Below are 24,066 nucleotides of genomic sequence, written 5' to 3'. Positions count from 1 at the left end.
TATTTAAAGTAATATGGAACTATGTGGTAACTGCCCTGTTTATGAATGACTATACATAGTTTTGTATAATGACAGTTAGGTACGTTACTGTTATTTAATTTTAACAAATGATGTTTGTACACACTTCCCTCAGAAACAATTATCTAAAAACAAACTTTAGAGACGATATTAAAAAGTTCTGAATTCCGGGACAAATATTTTATAATCAATGTATGTACATGCAACTGAAAAAATAAAGATGTGACAATTGTGATGTGTTTAAGAAACAGCTGATTGGAGTCCAAAGGCTATCTAGAAGTTACTGGTGAAAGTAAAAACCTGGAAAGGGGTAATCAGCTGTACTTATCCAGAGAGAGCTGGTGCGGAACAAGTGACAGTGGAACAGGCGAATCCACCGAAATGGGGAAAAAGGGTGTCAATGGAAGTCCACAAATGGAACTTGATAGATACACTCTCCCTCTCTGGATTTTCCACTCTCTTCGAGGAGGAAATGAAGGCGGCAAGCGGCTGGCAGCTTTTTAATCCAGTTCGAGTCAGCCAGCGCAGTGGACGTCTCCAGTTTTCAGTGTATTTTTCTCGAAACTCTCTCGCGCGTGGAGAATTAAACGGTAATCCTAAGTTTTTAAATTTACAAAATATAATATTTAATTCGGAAAAATAATTCAGAGGTTCAATTAAGCAAAATTTGATTACGTTTTCTGTTCGCATTCGGCTGCCATTAGAAATGACATAAATTATTTAAGGCATTTATTTTGATTCAGTTTGCTTGTGCTTTTGTTTGTCGGTTGGTTGTCCCACAAAAACAGAAATTGTTTGCCCTCCAGGAGGAACAAAAACAACTACGAGCGGAGAACACGGAGAGCCGATGGACACCGAAAAAACCGAATAGCAAACATACCGAAGACCCAAGACACCGAGCACCAAAAACACCGAAAATCAGTCGCGTGAGAGCATCGCATATGACCGCACCGCATCGCATCTTTCAGATCCATCCGCATCTGTTAGATACATTCGCATCTTTGAAATACATTCGCGAGTGCAAGTTTCAGCGGCAATATGTCAATTAACAAAATCCCTATCTAAGACCATCAATAAATCATATATTTGTCTACCGGTGAATAGCCACGCAGGACAAAGAAATAAAATAGTCAAGCTGAAAGCTCTTCACACCTTTTCCTGGTTACAGGTGAGTTCTGTGAACTTAAAGTGGGGGATGGTGCTGGCCCTTTATGACCTATTTGGAAAGTGAAGGGCTTTAAATGCAATTATTCGGCAACCACAATGGATTTTGTATGTGTACGATGGCAGCCAAATGTAATTGGGAATTTTTCTGAAATAAATTGACTCTGATTTTTGTTTTACAAGCTTTTGGTGATGCTGCGATTACATGGAAAATGCTGGTCAACAAATTTTGTTAAAAAATGAAGCATCTGGTTATTTAAAATTGTTTTTCTTCTTATCAACAACATGAATTTTATTGAAGATTTAATTTTGAAGAATTTCTACCATTTACTGTCTCAAAATGAATTTTAAATTAATCAAAAATATTCGAATATATACTGGTATTGCAACTAAAATATTAATTTTCTTCGCACAAAGTTAACTTAACTTCGCAGAAATTGTAATGAACATCTGTCGACAGCTATTCCAAGAGTTGTTTCCTTTGTTCTCTTGTTAAATTTCAGATGAAAGCATGAAGTCTTAACCATCTGGGAGTTCAACAACTTTCCCTTAGAACTTTCCTCAACTTTGTTTCAATTGCGATTGCAATTTGCCAGCGATTCAGTGAGATTTTCCTATTGTTCACCATCTAACTGCATGCGGGATTATGAATGCATATTACGCATACGCCCCATCAGCCAAAGGCAAGTGCATCAGGAGATGATTATTGCTTACGTTCAATGGAGCATCCATTGCAATTCCGTTTCCCATTTCCCCACTCGATAATTGCAGCGCCAACTGCACGAATTATTCCTAATGAGACAGTTAAAACGCAATCTTGATGCTGGAGTCCTGTACCCATTTACCCAACTACCCCTGCTTTTTTTTTTTTGGTAAAGAGAACTCTTGAGGAACGCGCTCGGATTGCTTTAAATGTCGCTGCGTTTCTTTCTCCATCTCAATTGAAATGCATTGCGTCCAAGGACATCTGCAGCAGCAGAGGTGGAGGAAAATGGGCTTTCTGGGTAGTTGAAAAGCAGGCCTTTTGCTTTAGCGGTACATTACTCAGTTTACGGCCGGATTATAGCCTTAAACCATTCGGAAGTTTCTCAAGGGGCTGGGGACTACTGAGCGAGCAGACAGCTAATGTCCGTCCCTCCACAGTTTACGAGAGAAAACCAGAGAAGAGGCAGAAGGATTTCCCAAAATAGACACTTTCCTTTTTTTTAAGTCTCTCCCACTTGAGAGTAGGAATATCCAAAATAGAAGCAGCGAAAGTAACACTGACAGGAAATTTAATTCGGTTACCGCCATGAATGTACTAGAGCCTTTAAAAACAGTTATATTGAGAGCCACGAAATACATAATATTCTTAAATTTTCCATACACATAGTGTGCCATTTAATGAGAAAATAAAGCTTATCAAATAATACGATTTGAATAAATTAAGTAATATCATTTTTTTTCTCTACTAAATTTTTGATTTCCCCTTTGCGTGTCGATGTCCGTCAGAAAATCATTAGGATATTGTTGACACTATAAACTTTCACATAACACAATAATATTTTTTTCCACTGCATGTCGATGTCCTTTATGAACCTAAGAGAAAACGGTTGTTTTGTGAGTATTTATCGTTTAACGTTTCCCCCAATTTATTGTGTTTGTGCAAACATTTTTATTTGATTCCGACCTTTGCTTTCATCGTCTCCTTTCTCCCAATTGCTGATTTGATTTTCATGTTAATTTTGATTGCTACACTGGATCGATATTTTGCGGGCAAAGATAACATTTAAGTGCGCCCAAGTGTCGCCTACAATATTTCCGAAATTTATGCTAATTATGCAAACGCCTCTACTCAAACAGCAAGTCTGCGTATGCGTAATATTTTTGGCCACATTTGGCTTTGTTTGACAAAGACAACAAAGGTCGTGGAGTGTGGGAATAACAGGCATAAAGATTTCCTTGGCAGCGGTTCCAAAAATAGAAAATTGAGCTCATGGATTCAGTTGTTGAAAAAAGACTACGATTCGGTAAGGAATCTGAGCAGTTGTTTGGGGAAATCTGGTTTCCCAGGAGCTTGATTTGAAAGGGCACTCATTACTCAAGTCAGACAATAAACCATCTTAACCAAACCATACCCCTCTGAATTTCCCTTTAACGTTTGCGTATCGACAAGATCTTATATATCTTTGCTGATTTATGCGCTGTATTGTACACAGAGTGTTTATTTCGAGCCCTTTTTTGGAGGGCCAGAGAATTAGTTCATCCTGCCATGTTGGCCACGCCCCATCACTCACACCGCCCCTCTGGCCAGGGATTGTTTTGTGTGTTGCTTTCAAATTGTTTGTTTATTTCACTTTTCGAAAAAGGTCAAAGTTGGCCACATTTTGCTTCGCATTCGCTTTTGGGCTTTCGCCCATGTGTGTTTGTGTGGATGAGGGGGCGTTGTCGGTGGGCGTGGCTCTCGAAATTTGGTTTATGTGCTTTTCTGACATTCATTAAAAGTCCAGCCAGCGCCAGAAACTTTGAAGAGATTATCGACTGGGGCAGTCATAATATTTATGGGCCCGCTGAAAAGGTCAGGGTTTGACCTTTGCCTACCCCAAAGACAGTGGCCCCCTTTGTGTCCCAATTTAACAAATGACAATAACACATGATCTGTGATAAGAAAATCAAAGAAAACCAGGGGGGAAGTATTTTCTAGGGCGGGGTTTGACATTTTACAAATTCCAGCAATAAAATTAACTTAAATAACGTTTATTCTGCGCATCGAATTTCACTAAAGCGAGGGTGGTTAAATCCAAATTGGGTTTGGGGCAGAAAGTCGAGGCAGCCTTGTGATGGTAAATGACTTTGCCAAGCAGCGGAAAAGACGTGGGAGCAAAGGAAAATTTTTGGGTAAGGAGACCATACGGTGAATACTCTTTGGAAAAATTTGGCAAGGCGCTTTATTCAACTCGAATAAATAATTGACTAAAAATGATAAGGATATTAAACCTTGTATTTTTTATGGATGAGTCTTCCATTTTTTTATGAAGGAATCTTTTAAAATTTTAAATATATTTTAAGTTTATTTTATTAAATTGCTTTTGGGCTAGAAAATTTGTGGTGTACCTTAATTTGCTTCCAAAATGTTCATTAGAACTGTACAAAATTAAAAATAAAAATACTTCTCAAATCTTATATTCTTAAGTATATATTAGATCTCAAGATCTGCTGTTCTTCTAAGTAAATTGGGTACAGACAGTTCTCGGTATCAACTGTTATCCTCAATGTTTATCGATATGCAGCTATATATTTTATGGAGTTATTTTTATATCCACTCTCAAGGGTGTTCTAGCAGATGCATCAGTGGGAAAGGAACCCATCTTGTGGGCTCTTATCGATATGACAGCTCTCCCTGTGCACACCCTCCGTGTGTGAGTTATTATGACCTCAAGGCGTTGCCCCACCCCCTTTTTCACCCCAGTTCGTCATAAATCGTGCAAAATGCAAATTTCTCTTGTCTCAACATATTGACAGCACACGGTAATATAATTCTAATTTATGTGAGCCTGAAATCAATTCCAGCATGCAACGTCAGCAGAATGGAAAAATGGGAGGTAGTAACTCATTTGCATCCCTCTGTAGCGGCAACTAATTATAAAGTTTGCCAATGAGTTTTGTTTAAGTTAAGGAAGTTTAATATAACTACAAAGTTTATCTTGTAATTAAGCTTTAAAGTAGGCAACACTTTTATCCTACTCCCTTATTGTAGTAGTCGACTTTATAAGGCGATCCAAATAATTTTAGAGTGGTCTAAATATGCTTCACCAAATGCACAATTACAAATTCAATTAACAATCAATTTGCATAACAAACGAGTTTACCCACACAGCAAAGTAAACAATTAAATGTATACATATTTGTGTGTACAAATATGTTTATTTATTTAATTGTATGCCTTGACCACGTACATTCATTTACACACACACTCAAGCAGCGTAATCTTTTTGCTGGGGGCGGTGGGTGTGGATGGTCTCGGCATGCGAACAACTTCCGCTTCCGCTGCTCGAAACTGAAACACAAATCATATTTCCGCTTTGCATTGGCAGGCCCCAAATAGAAAAAAGCGAGTAGCAGGTAAATGGCAAAAATTTGCTGCCAATTGCGACTAATTGCCAGCAGAACATAAATACAAGCACACACATGTGTTATATGTTGTAATTTGAAAATTAAACCTGGCGCTCGCATTTCAAATGCGCATTTCCGGTACGCTCGTTTCGCTTTTGCTCGGGGACAGATTCATTTATTCATTAGCCCCATCGGGCCGCTGACCAGGCCAGCTTTCCACGGGGTGAGAGTCCTCATTGTCCCACTTTACCCCATGCAGCAAAAAATACAGAGGGGCGAGGTGTGGCAAAGGGCAAAAAGAAACCTCAGCATGAAGCTTTCAACAGTCGCCGCTGCAGGTGGCAACTTTTCAGGCTGCGAACTGCAGGGGGCTGGAATACTAAGTGCACAGCAAAAAATTAGAAAAGCCATATCGAAATAACCATTAATAAAATTAGGAGGAGATATAATTTTATTTAAGGACCAAATAGATATGTTTAATCATTTAACCAGTTTAACTATTTTTTTTTGTTCTCAAAACAATCTTTAATAAAATTATGTTTTATATTTCGATATTTTGCAAAGCAACAACCTTTTGTAAAGCTTGATGTTTTAGTATTTCATTTGAAATTGAAACAGTTTATCAGTATCTGTATAAAAATTTCTAATTTCCAAGTTCAATTTTATCTCTTAGTGTAGCGGTTGTGGAAATGGTTGAGTTTAGCAGGTGCGCCGCACTTTGACGACATTATTACGATGTGCGGTTGCTGTTCCTGCCGCAGTTTTTGCTGCTTTTGTTGTTCCCGGCCATGTTGTCCTGTCATTGGCTTAACAGCTAATGGACTCAAATGGCTGTTGCGGTTTCCTTTTTGGGCTATTTGGGCTGTCTCGGCCTCCTTCGGTCAACCAACGTTTGTCATTTGTTTTCGGCTTAACTGGGATTCGTAGGCCGGCAATCATAATTAAATCGGTCAACAGTTCGAGGCCAGTGCTCAGAGGATGTATCATTTTTTCGGAAGGGATTCAATCCACTCCTCAATGTAATCATAAAGAAGCGGGGAAAAAGTTAGACAAAGAAGAGAGAAAAACTCACACAAAGTGGATGCCTAAGGGGCATTTCACATGTGTTCCGTATCCTCAGGTACGATAGCATATGGACCAAAAACCGCAGTTTAGCATGCACAAGTACTAGTTCTTCCCATTTAGGTCACACCCAAGTACACAGGGAAAAATAATGATAAATATAAGCCTGAAAATCGAGTTATAGAAGTTTAATTGTGTTTACATTTCTGTTTGTTTGAAGTAGAACAATAATAGTTAATCACAACTTTATAATTTAGGTGCATATTGTTATGTAAACATATAACAACATTAAATTTGCACTTTATCTCAGTGTTAAAGGGTAGCTGTCTCAATAAGCAAATGTCAAATTGTGGTCGCATGTTATGACCAAAAGACCCGCCCAGTGGGGATATGCAAATGAATTTGTGTGCGAATGCAAGTTTATTGTAATTTCTAGCATAATTACTTATCCAACAGAGATAATGGAAACTGGGACACAGCTTGGGGAGAACTCAAGTCAACGAGGAAGAATACCCATTTGCATAATCCTCAAGTTAGCCGAGTAAGAGAGGACCGGAATTAGCCATGAACTGCACTGGATTAGCAGATGGTCCTAGTTCGCCTGAACGATTAAAATATTTTCTAGTATATTTTCTCAGAGCCAGTACCTTCTATGTCTTAATTGAGTAATTCAAGATGATCCCGACCCCGACGATTGACATTTACGATTCATTTTTTATGACAGAACTCAACTGTTTAATCGATTGTGAATAAGAAGTTTACTCAGTTGGTAAATAGAAACTACATATATCAACTGCCGATGCTTGAAGGCAATTCAGCAGGAGATAGTCAGGGGGAATGAGTCACTCGACCATGATTATCTCCCAAATAACTTACTATACCTGACTAAACTTCTCAGACTCACATTGATAATAATCAACTTTTCTTCGTTGACTCATTGTGAAATCTCAAAACTCACTTGACTGTTGTTATTGAAAAGTGATAGCCGAAAAGGGCAAAAAAACCACAGCCACCTGTGACCGGATAATACCTGCGGACAAGCAAAGCAACCAAATTGAGTGACAGCTATCGAGCTAGGCAAAGAGTAATGGGGGAAGCGTAAGAGAAATGTGGGGCAATTGAGGGTAATTTAATTATGCAAAGGCTGCGTGAGTCCAACGTAAACGGTCCTTTGCGCATCGTTTGCCAATAGAAAGGACACAGCCAGGACCAATCATTAATCATTTATGCACAGACGTGTTTTTTGCGTGCATGTGTGTCCAATTTGACTCTTTATTAATCGGAACCGTTTCAGGCACGCACAGCCAAAAACAAATCAAATTTGGTAATCAATTTGGCGGATATATATGCTAATTGAAATTGTTGTGTTATTTAACAAATAACTAAAAGATTTCTTAGCAATAGTTTGCCATTGATGTTTTATAAATCAAATATAAGCTATTTAATCAATTATAACCGTCCCAGATAAAAAATTAGATAGTGTGAACAAGGAAAAATCAATTAATCAGGCAAATGTTAAAATCACGATGCAGTAAAAATATTTTCTTTATCAAACAGAGAATTCTATATATGCAACAGATACATGTAATTAAAGACAAATACCATAAAAAGCGAAAGAGGACGATATACTGCTTGTGCTGTTATTATGAAGTGATACACGCACAGAGCTTTGAGCTCTTAAACCACCAACAAATTAATGCATAATACATTCACAAATAGATTTTAATCACATGTCGCTTGCAGCCAGCAGTAATTAACTGCTGACATTTAACTCTTTACGTTATATACGCTTTATAATTGTCTTATGACTGTATGCTATGCTATTTTAAGGCTTATAAAATTAATAATATAAGTACGTATGCCTTTTATCTTAGAAAATATAGCGTTCTCCCTTGCATATTTTATGTCTTTAGTCATTAGGCTATAAAACTCTGGTGGTTTAAATAGCATACAAATATATTTTGTATTTCTTAAATTTATGCAGCCTTTACTTTCATTCTCAATCACTAAAACTGTTTTCTTTAGTCAGCTGTAACGTTGATTTCAGCCCATTTCCATCTCATCAGTCATCCGTCAGCAGCCAGCTAACAATTATCTCATAGCCAGTTATAATTCTTCGCTGGCTTCCAGAGCAATTTGTTCGGCTGATTGCCGCGGAAACAAAAGACAACTGACAAGTGCCAACATCTTCTCACTGACATTGTTGGACGAATGTCGCTGCGGTTTTCGACCATTATGTGGATTAATTGAGGCATTGTCGGCGGGTTGGTTGGAATCCTCGCCATCAGGAACTAAGGGCATATGTCAATGACGTCAGCATTTTGTGCGATGAAAGTGCGCCCACTATGCGTTAATTAACTGCGAGAGAAGAAGGAAATGTGCCAACTGGCAGCCGGAATCGTTTAATTAATCTCTTTACCGGTAGGCGGTGAAACCGAGACCGTTTCAGCGTTTTGGTGGCACATCCGTTTTACTTGCGAAAATATGTGTGTCAGGGCTGAAAAGTTTTGGGGTTTGAGGGTAGCAAAATATGTCCTTGGACAACATTCGCATGCAAAAACATTTTCCCAAATGCGAGGCGACAGCAAAGCAAACAAAACCACAGCAACGCTGATATCCTTCTTGGCACTATGAACTTATTTCTAGCTTTTTATGGCGGCGCTCCCACAAGGAACATTTCAATTTTGACAGAAAAAAACATAAGGCGGAAGAAAAAACTTTCAAGGGTGATATGTAGGGACTTCTGTTGGATTCGTAAAATAATAAAAACGTGTGAGCGACTCAAAGAGATTTCTGCTGAATTCAATTTTACTCGGCACACAAAAAAATAAGATGGCGAAACAAACAAACAGAACGTCAACAAGGACGTGGCAGCCAACAGGCAACTGCCAGGATTCAGTGCCACCTTTTTATTTTTGGGTTGGAGGGTTTGTGAGGAGGCGTCTGCAGGGCTAACGTTTTCATAAAAATAAATTCGATCAACACTTTTGTTTGTTCAGTCTCGATTCCATGAGCATTGCCTGCGGCTTCCGATTTTCGCATATGAATAATATTTATTTAAAGCTGCACTGGGATAAAATCAAATATGCAAGTAAATTATTTTAATAAAATTTGGGAGATTGTGCCAATTAAATTAAAATTCAATAAATTTATTAAATAAATCAAATTTTTGTGATTTAAATTATGTAAGTTCAATAAAATTAAAGCATTATTGACGTCGGCAGTGATTTTAAGTGAAAAGCTTACGATTTATAAATTAAATTTTATGTTTAAAATCTTTTGTCAGTGATTCTGGTTAACCGATATAGACAATCAACTTAAAAGTATAGTTCGTCTTTGGTCCGAAAATGATAATTGAGGATACGCAAATATACCCGGTAAAATTAGAAAATCAATTGTGTTGTTTAAATTGTTTTATTTTTATTACCAACCCAGGCGACCTTTAGCACTCACAGGTCCCAGAAACATTTCTTTCGATTGCAATCGCGATTTATGGTGAGTCCCTTCACCTGCAAAGTCCAACTACACAGTAACTATTATGGCTTTGCGGGACTGTCGTCGGGGTCGACTTCCTTGCTTCCTTGGCAATTACAAATGTCACCTTCCACATAAACACATTGTTGTGCAATCAAACAGACCGTAAATAACAGAAACCATCCGAATTTACGAGGCAGCCAGTCTGGGGAGGGTTTTTCTGCACTTCCGTTGCAAGTCCGTCTTCGTTCGCTTTTATTACATCCGGTTTGGCAGAGTGAGAGGTGAAAAAGGAAAAGGTCGAACATGGCCATGTCGTCCGGCGAACTCGCATCCACAGATGGTGATTCTTTGTCATTATCGGTGGAACATTAAAAACGCATTTATAGAGGCTGGTCATGTCGATCTGCCCAAACACAAGTCAAAGTCGTAGCGCGACGGGAAAAGCTTTTTCCCGCCCGCTTTTTCCTTCCTTTTTCATTTATTTTCCACCCTCTTTTTTTTGTGGCTCTTTGGCCTGCAATCAATTTTATTGATTTGAATTCGCATTTGATTGCATTGCAATTCGCTCGAATTTCACTTTCTTTAATTGCGTTTTTACCCAATTTAATTTACCAACGTATATATATATGTATAGTTAATACACTCCCGCTCATACAGATACACTCGCACACCCATAAACAAATAAGTGTAGATAATTTCGCACGTACTTTACGGGGCGAATAGCCGGCGTCCATTTTCTACGCCGATTTCTGCGGAACTGACCAACAATATAGAGGCCCATAGCCAGATTTGTTTATTCGCTTGCCACATTATCTAGTTTTCCTTTCCTGCCATTTGGTCGCTTTTCTTGGCCATTACCATTGCCATTGCCGTTTGGTTGATCTGCGGAAACGGGAAAATGGAGAGATGAGCCGAAAGAAATGGCTAATGCGAGAGAACTAAATGTAAAGGAAATAGTTCGCACCACATTTGAACTGCATTTAAACGTTCAATAAAATGCCACAAAAAGTTCTCTTTACTTATCAAATTGTTTTGTTTTTGGTTTTTTCTAGTTGGCAGAACATTTTTTCTTGTTTGAAATTAAAAAATTCTTTAAATAACAAAATAAAATAGTATAACTAAAACATTCAATTATAGTTTTAATTTTAAATTAATATTTTTGTTATAAATACTAAAAATAAGAAAATACTGATCCTACATTGATAATAACACTTGTTAATTTTGCAGTGCAATTTAAAAACCAAAAATTAAAGAGACAGTCATGAACGCAAATCACATAAACAAAACAATTGGCTAAGAAAGCAAATAGCTACTTAAACTCGGAAACATGTTTTCTAATGTACACCTTTTAGAATAAGTGACTTTAATTACCCCTTCTGATATTCCCATCTCCAGCGTCGTACTAAATTTTGTTCCAATTAAGTTGACTAAAACCATTCCATTGACACTCAGCCAAACAAAAAGGAAGTAGCACGTAATGGCTTAATTAATATTATTAACGAACAGCTCTCGCTGTTCGCCAATGACCTTCTAATTAATGTTTTCGCAAGCGATAATCATAATAGCCTGGAGTGCCACGCCCCCCGCTTACCGCCCATTTGCACGCATCAAATTGAGCGACAAGAAATTCTAGGCAAAACTTTTACCGCGACGCCAAATTATGAGTTTACACGCAACAACATAAAACTGTGTGCGTGTGGGGCCTTGAAAGTTTTCACTTGGCACCATATTTTCCCTTCGCATACACCACCCTTCGAGAAATGGGTGCGGTTTTCAATGCACAGAGAAAAAAAATGGTGTTATGCAAAGACAATTTATGTTATATGACAAATTAAATGGGAAAGTTTGAAAGAGTCTTCATAATTAAACAGCCTACAACACTAAAGTTTCTTCACAAAAATGTGCATGTGCAAAGTTTTGCATTAAAGAAAATAAAATGCAAATTTAATACAAATTTAATAAAATTTTCAAAAGTTTTAAAAAGTTTTCTTTGGCGATCAATAAGAATAAAATATTAATTTGTTAAACCTTTAAAATTTGTAATTATAAGCAAAAAATATGTTTTTTTACAATGTGTATCCACCGAAAGGACACGACTCCTAGGAAAAACTTGATTTGACTGACGTCGAGACAAATCACGTTGACTGGCTCAACATGACAGCTGCCCCAAGACCTTGGACCTCCTCCTCTGGTCCTCAATCCTTGTCTGCTGCGAGGGCAAAGCGATGATAAATGAACCCGCTGAAAGTGACACTGATTTTTGGTCAGCTGCAGTTGATTTCCAGTCGAAGCTTGCACACGTTGCGTATGAGTAATGTCCTTGTTGTCAGCAGTTATCTCAGCACTCTCCGCTTTTCTAACCCTCATTTGATTTCCGCACCGCGTGTGGCTGTCGCATTATTGACAATTTTATTAGGCCATTTTTGTTTGCCTGTTTATAATGCCGCCCGCACAAAGTAAACTCGTTAATTTCATAACATATGCCAACACATTTGGATTTCAGTGGGAGGAGCGTAACTGTGTTTGACGATGTGTTTGTTGATGGGACGTTGACGGCATTTATGTGTGGCATAAAAACGACATCAGACTCTGGGGAATAAAAAGCGAGTGTTGGCCTGCAGTCCTTGATCGTTTGTCATCAACTCTGATTATCTGATTTGGAGCTGTTGAATATGTAATTGCTAATTTGAACTATTGTACACCTAAAATTAAAAAAATTGTCTAAAAAATGAATTTTAAATTGCCTAATTTGTGTCGTTAACAAACAAATGTTGTTATAATAAAGACTAAACAAACATAATACATTTTTGTATAAGTCTGGACAAAATTAATGTTGAAACCTTTGATAATTATTGACTGAAACTCGAAAATATACTTTAATTGTATTATAAATTGTTATACTCTTTGAATTAGTTAACATTTGTCAATGTGTAGATATAGATAACACTCACTGAAATGGTGTTATCACTCAGAAGCCTACATCAATTCAAGCTGTGAAGGTTTTTCCTTTTATAAATTCAGAACAGAAATTGCCATTTCAACTGCCGAACATTTGTAAGCATTACACTCAAAATCAATGCTTCCCTTTACTTTCCCCCATCTACACTACATTTCTATTTCTATTTTCTATTTCTGCATAATTTTGCCGTTTTCGGTTTTTGGAGAGTGAAAAATCCATTTATGCAATGCACGCAAGTGCCACTATGCAAATTCTTGGCCACCAGAGCCTTGCAAGGGCAAAAAAAGCATTGATTACACTTCAAGAGTCAGTTGGGAAAATTTGCATATTTTTTTTACAGGAAATATAGAGAATTGGTAAATCAGGTCAAATGGAAAAGGGGAGTTGCAGATTTTGAGTGAAGGGGTGTTCCTTGCATTTCGGATTATTCCGGTTATATATGAACCATTCCAATACTTTAGGAAAACTTAAAACATGGAAACAAATACTTGGATATTGTAAAAATAAAATATATATTTCTTATTACGCATTAAATGTTTAAATCAATGTTATTAAAGTACTATTTTTTTATTCTGCATAATTTTTAGTTTTATGCAGGATAATTTAAAAGGTTTTCCGCAAAAATTTTTTTTGTCTCTCTTTTTCCATTAAATTCAAACGGAATAACATCAAAATAGCTGTTTATCTACGATATATTTTATACAGAATTGACTGGCAAATCAACGGAATTACTTTTATTTTAGTTCTTTATAATATGCTTACGAAATATTTAGTCACTAAAATAAAGATTGTTCCACTTTTATGGTATAAGTTATGTTCTGCAAAAATTAAACTCATACGGGGTATATAATGAAGATATAATGAACTAAAACATTTCCCATTGACATTTCTCTTCTAAATTATTAAAAAAAGTTTATAAAAAAGTGTACTTTTTGCTAACATTTGTTTAGCCAGATAAGTTAAAAGTTGAGGCGCGTGCCAGGGAGAAATACAGAAAAATCGTCAGATTTTCATATGCCACCTCCAGCTTGTCCTGCGAAAATTCCAGAAGTATGCAAAAGCATTTAATCCGAAGATATTCTCCCTGCCTCCCAATATTCGCACTGTTGATAATGATAATTGCGAAGGCGGCAGCCACTAAAATATTGAGAGCGCTCCAATGAACAAGTCCTCGTAAATCAAACGCAATGAGCTTCGCCGGTCGAATCTCAAGTCGAAACTTTGCCAGGACATCCGCCCCACAATTGTCCCTCCCCCCCTGCACTCCAGTCTGGACAGAGTGCTCTTAAAATTCGATGAGCAGGGCTAATCCCCTTCGCTGTTGACTCAGCTGAGCTTACTCAATGGGCGGCAGTGTTTGCTATTTGGGCAATTATACTCGGGCCAAAAACAAATCAATAAATGCGTAATTACAGTAGTAGGATTGGTCGGGAAAATGGTCGATAGGTAGCCAACAAGGAGGTGAACACAAAAGTAGCTATTAAGACTTTAGTTTGTCTCTGCTTTTTCTCTTGATAGCCATTAAATTATATAGATTCTACTTATTTTATGGTTTAGCCAGCTTTTTGTGGCTATACTGAATGAATAAAAACCTAAAACAGCTTAAGTTACTGATAAGTAAACAGGTGAATACTGTTTTACCCAAATTTATTCAACAAGCTTAACTTATTTTCTATGGCAGTATACCCTATCTGATTTTGAAACAAACTCCAAGAAAGAAAACTTTCAGAGACGAGCATGCAAACAATATTTCCGCTCTGCAGCTCAACTTACAATGTTGATACTTTGTTTTCCCGAGTCCTGGACTAACCAAATGTTTCGTATTCCATTGCAGCAAACCAACTGTGACGTGCTCTTAGATGAAAGGAACGTGCGATGCTATTGAATCCAAGCAGACAAACTGAAACGCACTACTGGATTGTAAGTATTAGTTCGGAGTGGACCTTGAACTTTCGAGTATTTTATTATTATTTTCATAACTTGGCAACTCCTTGCGGTTGCAATTATAGAGCCATAAAAATGGCAGGCCAAAAATTCAGTGGTTGCCAAAAAATAGTTACGCGGAGCAAAGTGGCCACAACTGCTGAATGAATGCGGGGAAAGGCTGATGTGGCATTGTCTCTGAATTGGCAGGATGCCAGGCTGGCAGGAAGTTCCATCGGTGGCAGGATGAACCCAAAAAGCCGGAGACAAAGGCCGCCTTCAAGTGTGTGTCCTGGCAATAGAATTTTATTGCTTGAAAATTGTTTGAAAGATGGCAAATTGTCGGCGAATAGGCGCCTTTCATTTCAATTTTCACTTTAACACAAATTTGATTGAAAGGGTTAAGGATGAAATCGAGGGCAATTGATTTAATTGAGCAACTTATTTTTGGCATTGAATGTTTGTATATGATAAATTAATATCTGCAGTCTTTAAATTTAAAAGCTAAAGATGTATTTTTAATTCATCATAAAATCATCATAAAAAGCGGCAAAGTGTAACTCCCAGGCCATCATTTAATTGACCAAATATGAAAAGGAAACCTTCGTCACAGCATCCTTTCACTTATTTCCCCGACTTCTGGTGATGCATCTTTCATGATCTATCCAGACACTTGGTCAATAAATCATTCGTGACCCCATGCCCCAGTGAATCGACAGATTCCCGCACACACAATCTGATTTCTATTGACTCGTGTCTGGATTGACATTCTTTGGCCTCGTCTCTGACCCCAAATGCCAATTGCAATTGACATTTCTGGCTGCAAAATTGATGATCCGCCATCGAATCTGGTTCTGACTTGTCCGTCTGTCCATAAAATTAAAATAATTATTCTCGCCAATGATTTGTATCCTCCTCGTGCTGCTCCTATAAAGCGTGAAAGCAGAAATATACAATTTGATCACAAAGTCCAAGCGGGCGTGGCCTTGTCCGGCGGGAAACGATTGAAACGTGGGCGGGAAAATCTTATGAACCTTTTACAAAGATGTCAAGTTGTTCACTGAACTTTACTTAAGAAAAAGCCAAATTGGGAATTTTTTGGGGTAGGAAAAGACCGTTTTGCCAAACGATGAGTAACGATTATTAAAAGGTCAGCTGATAAAAAATAATTTATTAATTTCGGGTTCAAAAAGGGAAATAATGATTTCCATTAAATTTTTAAAGCTTTTTAATTATGCATGGTGCATAATTAAATAAATATTGATATGGAAGTAATGCAAATGGGCAGAAAAAAAGTTGTGCGTCGCCAAGTTCACTGATTTATGATAAAACTAAGTATTGTTTAGGACTTAAGTAATAACAATAAATTAAATATGGTCTTTTGTACATTGATAAAAAGTACAGTTGAAAATACACCACCAAAAAAATAAATAAAACTTAAGTTTAAAATTTCTTATTCTTTTTTTGGACATTATTACATTAATCATTTCTTAATCCATTTAATTTCTTTTTTCAGACCCTTTTTTGGTGTGCCTTAGGTGGTTTGATATTGGGTGGAATTGTTGTCATTTCATACTGGATAAGACGATGCAGGTATGTATTTATATTCAACCTTACGCTAGGCTGTACCGAAAAACCCCTCTGCGAATTTTTAAAAATATGAATATGAAAATGTCTGCTGCAATAGCTATGTTGACAAAAGCTCAGCTGGAAAACTCTTCAATCCAATTAGTCCGGCTGACAAGGGTTTTAGGCCTGGTATTCTCTCTGTATCTCTGCATTTTGTTTTCGTTAAAAAAATGTTAAATTGGGAAGGGGACTAAGCCCCTCTACACGTGACGCCCCTCGAAAAAGCGGAGACAACGTGAACGGGCCAACGACCACAACGAATGCACGTGGGGATTTTCACCATCCCCTGCGGAAAAACTGGGCTGTCGTGTGGCTTTTCCAATGCAGCAGCGAATGGAGAGAGACAGCCCGTCCTCTATGAGCTTCTGGTGACATTAGAAAAGACGCAAAATTGCCAGTTGGCCGAGCAGAACAACTGAATAATTCAGCCCGGCAATTGGACGGACCGACGACTGTTTGAGCAATTAAGTTAATGATGCAAGGTCACTGGAAATGGGCCTGGCCAAGCCTGGGGCCCTTTATCTCACACCCCCCTCGGAAAATGGGTGAATTTGGGCTGGGGCAGGCTTTTCCCCCCCAACAATGACGCAGTTGACTTTCTGCCTTTTAGAGGGCGCTGACCAACAGTCCTACTCGACCCACTGCCCTTCCAGGGATCCATTACGATTGTTGGCGCCACTCCGTCCGGACAGACAGCAAAAAATATATTTTACTGGCATACAGTATAACTTCCATAAATCAAATCTTCAATATCACAATAAAGTTTCAAGTTTTTTACTTTCTGTCTTGGAAAAGTATTTTTATGGGCTCGTACACAAACTTGTTTTGGCTTTGATTTAATCGATTTCAGATTTTAGAGTTTTAAAGTGAAATAATGTTAAAAAAAAATTAAAAAAAATAAAGAATTAACGTACAACTATTTAAATATTGCTGAGGGCAAAAAAATAATGCCCGAAATTTGAAAGCAAGAAATGTTTCTAAGCTCTTATATACATAACGATTCTTGACCTATAAGCTTTCTACTGTAAGGTATAAATTTATATATAAGGACACGCAGCTACAACGCACTGTGGGGACAACTGACCGCGCCGAACCGCTGGCATTTTCAATTTCATTTTGCTTTTCCTCTATTTCATGTTGGCTTCACGCGAGGCCGGCGCGTAAAAAGTTTTCCAATTTCCATATGGAGCGATCAAAGGCAAACCCGCAAACAAACAAACAAACTGTAATATTTGCATACAACCGAATGTCCTGGGAGTAATGAAAAAAGAAGTGGGAGTGGGAGCGGGTGAAATTGTGGTGCGGGTGGTGCGGGTGGTGTGGGTGGTGGTGTTGGTCAGAGCGAAGGTAAACAGTCGTTGAGCGGGTCATGATTAATGTGTCACGAAGTGGGCAACATCACGACTATTTGCCGCAAGCCCACACCACACACAACTTTAATGGCAGACATGACACAGTGGAGAATGACCTCTAAAACAACGGTAATAAACCGTTTTCGTGCTTAGAAAGTAATTGTAGATCATTATTATTGTTAAATAAAAAATTGAAATTATTCTTTGAAACTAATTTTTTTAACTATATTTTCAAATTTATATTAATTTAATCAAAAGCAAGACCTTATACTTATAGTACTGTTTAAGTAAAGCTAAAAAAGATATTAATTATGAAAATTGGTTCATCGTATTTGTTTGTCTCTAAATATATAGTTTTCCAATAATACAAATAAAAACAGTTTCTTTTAGGTCAAACATAGTAACTTAAATATATTTTAGTTAGTAATTCTCTTAAGCTTAAGCTTAACCAAAACTTCCGTAGCTCTTAATAAAGTAAATTATAATTGCATTACAATATCAATTACCCAGAAAATACTCCCTACCAAAACCCTACTAGGCATGACCTTGGCCTTCTTGGGCCAGTAATTCCAGCCTTATCGCTGGCCCCACGGTAAATTATCCATACATTGTTAGCCCATTGTCAAGAAAAACAAACTGCCATGCCAAGTTCAAATCGGACCCGATGGTAGTGGTTCGGCTGCCCAAGGAAGAACAAATAGGAATGGAATGAATTGACGAGGAACATTCTTTGCGAATGCCAGGCGAACGAGCGACGCCGCTCGCCATGAGTCAGTTGGAAATTGTCATAAAAATTAAAAATCAATTTTTGTAATCCAGTTAGAAGGGGAAAACGCACAGTCGCAAGCGGGACAGACAGACAGTCAGTCGGCAGGGGAGCGAGTGAGAGGGCAAGTGAGACCGACCGACCGAGTCTGCCGCAAATACGACCACAAACATGAAGCGATATAGACACGCAAACACTCTAAGCCACTCACCCACAATCGGTGGTAGTACTAACATACACCAATGTGGACGGGTATATACAAAAAACACACCTCAGTCCGACTGGAATAAAGAATTTCATAGTTTTTGCCCCAAACGAAACGATATTCGAATCGCACCTTCATTAACGGACGACCCGAGCACCGTGTTGGCCGCGTTTTCATGGCTTAAATATTCAACCAAGTTGGCCCAAATTTCGGCGCGTCAGCGAGTGAAAAACTTTTGAAAACTTGTCGGAACTTTGCAACGTTAATTTTGGTGCTCCCCCAAATATTTTAATCCATTACATGGCACGCGGTAGTCAACTCTTTGCCAACTTTGTGACGTCCCCAAAACTATTTAAAAATTTATTAAAATTTGTCTGACCCAATCAACAATGAGTGCAACCATAATGAAGCCGAAGTGGTCGTGGAAAGTGCTGGTCTAGGGCGGAAAAGTGACCCTCGAATCGTCGAAAGCAGGTGCCACTCCTACTCCGCTCATCATCTCCATCATCATCATTTTTAATGTGCAATTCTATTTCGGTCTCAGTAATTTGCGGTGGTACATTAAACAAGTTTGGGTCGCATGTAATGACGAAAATTATGGCGTTGTTCTGTGCAGAAAGATAGGAGACTTCAAGAAATATTAATCAAGCTTGGAATACAAAATGAAATGGAACAGTAAAGAAAAAAATTGCAAGACATTTATAAAAAGCTTTTTCGCATACAAAAGAAAACTTATGTTATAGCGAACACTTCTTATTTAGTTTACCACTTTTTCCTATTTTTCTGCCGATTTCAAAGAAGTCTTTTAAATAAGTGCGGCAGATCTACCCGTTAGTAATTAAGTTAAAAATTTGTTGTAACCTTCAAACAATGGCAACTAAAATAACAAAATAGAAAACTCTTATAACTGTACAGATATTCACAAGAATAACAAAATTTTAAATAACTTTTCAAGTCCGAACCAAATTATTCATGAATGTATTGCTTAAGTTAAATATTAAATCGACAATAACTGAAATAAAGAAACCCGTAAAATTGCGCATCAACAAAGTTTTACCCTAACGTCTTAATCATTTTGTTTTGACGCCCACATAATGCTTAAAAAAAATAATTAGTAATTGCCTAAGGGCATGGAAACATTTGTCTGCTATTTTTAACTCCTAGCGTGAGTAATATCTTGCGACAAAGCCATTTCCAAAGGCCTTCCAATTAAAGTGCCGAGAGTCAATGTCTGAAACATTGAACTAAGCCCCATATTGATTAATGATATCTGTTTCCATTAGAGCTCTCTATTTCCCCCATCGCGTTTCCTTTCGCCATTTACCGAAATTGACAATTTAATTTGCTCTGCACAAGCCAGTGACGGACAGGATAATGCAATAATCAAAGTGAAGGATAATCCAGAACTCAACTCACACATCGTGATTGTGAATATGAATACGAATTTGACACCCAGACAGGTGGATAGGGGGGAAAGTGTGGGGTTTCTCTAGTGCACACCTGAAAGGCAAAAGAAAATAAAACGAACCACTTACACCGCTCCCAAAAGGAAAATCAATAAAGTGTCTTGAAAGTAAAAGGCAGAAACGAACTTTGAGCATTTGTGTGCTGTCCCTGATTAGATAAATGGCCCGAGGAGGGGTTGCCCGCAAAAAGCAAAAACAAATACGATTAAATCAGCCCACAATGCATGCAACAACAGCGACTAAAAAACACAATTTAAAATTAGAATTAGACAATTAGACAAATAGGCCTCGGGCGGCGGTAAAGTGCGGCAAACACGTGCAAAAAATAAGGCTGCTTCAAACGTTCCATACAGAGCTCAATGTCACGCAGCGCACACACATGAATGCAGCACTTGAGGGTAAAAAAAGGCGCGACACACGGGGCGTATGATTTATTTAAGCGTCTGTTAAAGTCCTTCCCATTGTTCAGCCGCTTTTGTCGGCATAGTAGAGCTCGCTTTTATGGCCGCTGTGGTTTTCTTTTCAGCGTGTGAAGGACATTCGTTGAACTGCAACGCATTTGCTTTCGGTAAAATAACTTCAAAAGTTTTGCATGCTGAAGGGGCGTGTACTTTTTAATTAACAAAACAACGGCATCAACAATACTAAGTGAAGGGTTGTGGTATCTGAAATTAAAATCGGATTCATAGTGTCTACGTCAAGTAGTTTAATTGCTGCTGTGACTTTAAACAAAGCAGAAATTTAAAAAGCAGTGAGGCTATAATTGAGAAAATGCTCTACGATGGTACAAATGTCAAGAAAATTGTGTTAGAGTAGGGCAAAGTCCCATATGTATTACCCGTCACTCAGCCAACAAACTTCAAACTAAGTGTTCCATTACAAAACAATCGCAGAAAAATATTAATTAATAACTAATTTCTAATGCGCATATTGAAGTGATTATAAATATTTTTTGAATCTAAAACCATTTAGTAATTTCCGATTTCGACTGACAGAAACCAGTGAAATCCAATAAAACCTCGAATAAGCACCACCAAACGCAACCGAAAAATTAAACTATTATCCAATTGACGCAGGGTATATCAATTAAATTATGTAGATATAAGCCAGAAAACTGAAATCAAATGCGGTCAAGTTGATTTCGCTTTCATCGCATTTCATCAAATGGTTCTCCCGTTGTTTTCCCACCATTTACCCTTGCAAAACTAAAGAATCGAATTGAAAACTAAATTTCTGAAATCATCGAACCCCGGATTTAGGTGTCATGCAATTTTGGACTGTAGCGAAGTTTGCCTAAGAGATCTCTGTCGGTAGGTAAATTTGTTTTCATTGCATCAGCAAGTCAAGTTATCGAGCGAAGCAAATTAGCCAGCAAATTGAGAGCAAATCAAATCACCAGAGCAAAGCTAAAAATCAACCCACAACTTTTACACAAGCAAACGAATTATGATTTTCCAAACATCAATTGGCTGCTTAAATATGAACAAGACACGCTGAATTTTGTTAAATTATTTCTTTGTTACACGCAATTCTTTTATGCAAATTTTCTAAAATTAGAATACGCTTTTATACAAATTGGCTGTGAATTAGTTTAGTTGAATTGATAAATTGGCCTATGCCCTAAAGCATGTTTTATCCTTAATTTGATTATTCTTTTCTCCCGTTTCACAGAAACACATAAAAAATAGAAACAAAGGACTTGACAAAGTTCGTTATCAAAATGCTTTTGTGATTGTCTCTTACAGCAATTATTATACCCAAGTTATTTTACACTCTTTGAACGATTGTTGAGCAAGTGCAACCGGCGGGGTGATAGAAATAACTTAAATAGCTTATGATTTCCCCATTTTACTTTCCACGAAGCGCTTTTGTCCGTTCTCGTTTTTCATTTCGTTGCTGTGCTCAGTCCTCGTTTTGGGATTAATCAATTTTTAAATCGTTCTACCGCATATTTTTTTTCCATTTCTCTGTGGCCACTCAACTTTTGTTCGAAACTCCCCCACAAAAACACTTGAAAACACCACAGGACACTTGCAGCGAGGTCAACGAGCCGGCATCGCCGCATCCGGAGCCGGAGCTCATCATCAGCTGCCACCGGAATCAGCGGAATCAGTGCGATCGGAATAATCTCCCGAGGGAAAGCAAAGTCATCACCCGATCACAATCACAGGCGTCGACCGCGCCGCATGCTCCAGTGCATCAACTGAAGCCTCAGCAATCTCTGCCCACGCCCCTAACACAGCAGCCCGGCCACAATCCCCACGCCCCCAAATCCGTCTCGATCTTGGTATACAAAACCCTGAACACGGTCTTCAAGAGCAGCCGCAAGATCATCGTTCGCGTGTGTGAGGTGGCCAGTGCCAAAAAGTCATTCACCATGTTCAAGTTCAACAAGGCCGCCCAGCAGCAGCGGATCGATAGCCGGAATAGTGCCGTCACAGGGCACGATCCCTTCGTCCGACCACCAGTGCCCGAAAAGTGAGTTATACGTGGTCCTGAAAACTGAGGAACTCAAAACTAGGGAGTTGCGATAAGTACTTGGAAAGCTTTGTACAAGGAAAACAATAAATTGTTAAAATAGTTCAGTAAATGGTCAAACAAAATTACTAAGAACCAAACACATCTTACCCTTTTGGTTTTGAAATTGAAATGAATAATTTAAAGAACCTATTATTATATTTAAGTACATTTTAAAATTGAATGAAAACGTATAATTTTATTAAATTATTTATTCCAAATTTTAAAATTTCCTAAATATTAGTATTGTTATCTTTTGATTAAATCGTTTTTACTTAGTCTTAAGATTACTTTAAATAACCTATATTGGATAATGCAAGGCAAAGCAAATGCTTATCGAGCTCTTTAGCGGAGTAAACTTTTAACTGCGAACTTCCAATGACTGTCAATGTTTGTCTCAATTTGTCAATTCAACCGATATCCAAAAACGAATAACCAATGCGATAGGAAAGTGAGGAACATTATGAAGAAGCTGCACAAGGCGAACGGCCTGAAACGCTCTAACTCGGCGATCGAGTTCGATGTCTCGGCCCTGACAGCTGCCAATCGCCGCCAGATCTATAGTAGGTGAGTACCCCATCGGATATATATATATATACGTGCGTGTATATAGAACTTTTGCAATGTGTGTGCGGGTGTGTGAGCACAGGACACTCACACACTTTAGCCAGATCTAGCACAGTGCACAGGTTCCTCGAGTTATGATTTAGTTCGTTACATTTTCATTTTATTTCAATTCTGTAAAGCTTCTTTGACAGACCAAGAAGAGAAGAAAACACACACACATGTCGCTGTTTGTTTTTTATTTTATATATTCTTTGTTCTTGCCTAAGAACCCACGAACCAAAAAACACCCACCGCAACCACCATTGTGTACCCTTCTATTTGCAGCAATCGGTCGGCGAGCTCGGAGCAAGATAACTCAGATCTATCCGAGCACTCGGAGAAATCGCCGCTGGTTAGCGCGAGGTTAGACAATCTAGCTAGGCTCTTCTTTAGCAAGTCGATGCCAGCGGAAACCGGAAGTAGAGATACCATAGATTCAGTACTGACAACAAGGTTGCATTTACTACTCTACTCTATACTAAACTAATCTATTTTGTATTTCGCTTGTATTTATACTTGAAATTCAGCATCAGCCTCTCACTAGTGTACAGATTTCAATGCCAAGTTTTTTCTTTTGCTTGCCGGTTTATTTTTACATTTTACTTGATTTCTTTTATTCCAGCTCTACAGCACTTTGCATGCCAAAAATGACTAGAAATAAAACCTCAAATGCTTTTAATGTTTGCCACACGTAGAAAAAAAACACCGAACAATTCTTTTTATTCAAGTTTATTTTGATGTACCACACATGCACAAGTATATACATAGAGATAACACAAGTAATGCCGAAGAAAAACCATCTGAAGTGTCTAATGTTTTCAAGAGGGCTA

The 24,066-nt window shown here is 38.0% G+C and overlaps 1 protein-coding gene across 11 annotated transcripts in view; it reads left to right on the top strand.

Moving 5' to 3' along the window:
- The first annotated feature begins 510 nt into the window (after window positions 1-510).
- LOC128261322 (slowpoke-binding protein) overlaps window positions 511-24,066 on the top strand; it is a 38,399-nt gene continuing 14,843 nt past the window's right edge. For 3 of the 11 annotated variants that reach the window (XM_052994962.1, XM_052994961.1, XM_052994971.1), the window contains exons 1-5: window positions 14,631-14,692; window positions 16,212-16,288; window positions 22,140-22,591; window positions 23,078-23,197; window positions 23,522-23,689. In XM_052994962.1, the coding sequence (XP_052850922.1) occupies window positions 16,283-16,288; window positions 22,140-22,591; window positions 23,078-23,197; window positions 23,522-23,689 (746 nt within the window). In that variant the 5' untranslated portion in view covers window positions 14,631-14,692; window positions 16,212-16,282. Of the gene's footprint in view, window positions 609-722; window positions 1,187-14,606; window positions 14,693-16,211; window positions 16,289-22,139; window positions 22,592-23,077; window positions 23,198-23,521; window positions 23,690-24,066 lie in introns of those variants that run through there. The other 8 variants (XM_052994963.1, XM_052994972.1, XM_052994967.1 and 5 more) reach the window with 7 other exon arrangements.

The sequence above is a fragment of the Drosophila gunungcola genome, unplaced genomic scaffold (genome assembly GCF_025200985.1).
Source record: "Drosophila gunungcola strain Sukarami unplaced genomic scaffold, Dgunungcola_SK_2 000001F, whole genome shotgun sequence".
Classification (NCBI taxonomy): Eukaryota; Metazoa; Arthropoda; class Insecta; order Diptera; family Drosophilidae; genus Drosophila; species Drosophila gunungcola.
Note: the sequence above shows the minus strand (reverse complement) of the source record. Positions and strands in the feature narration are given on the sequence as shown.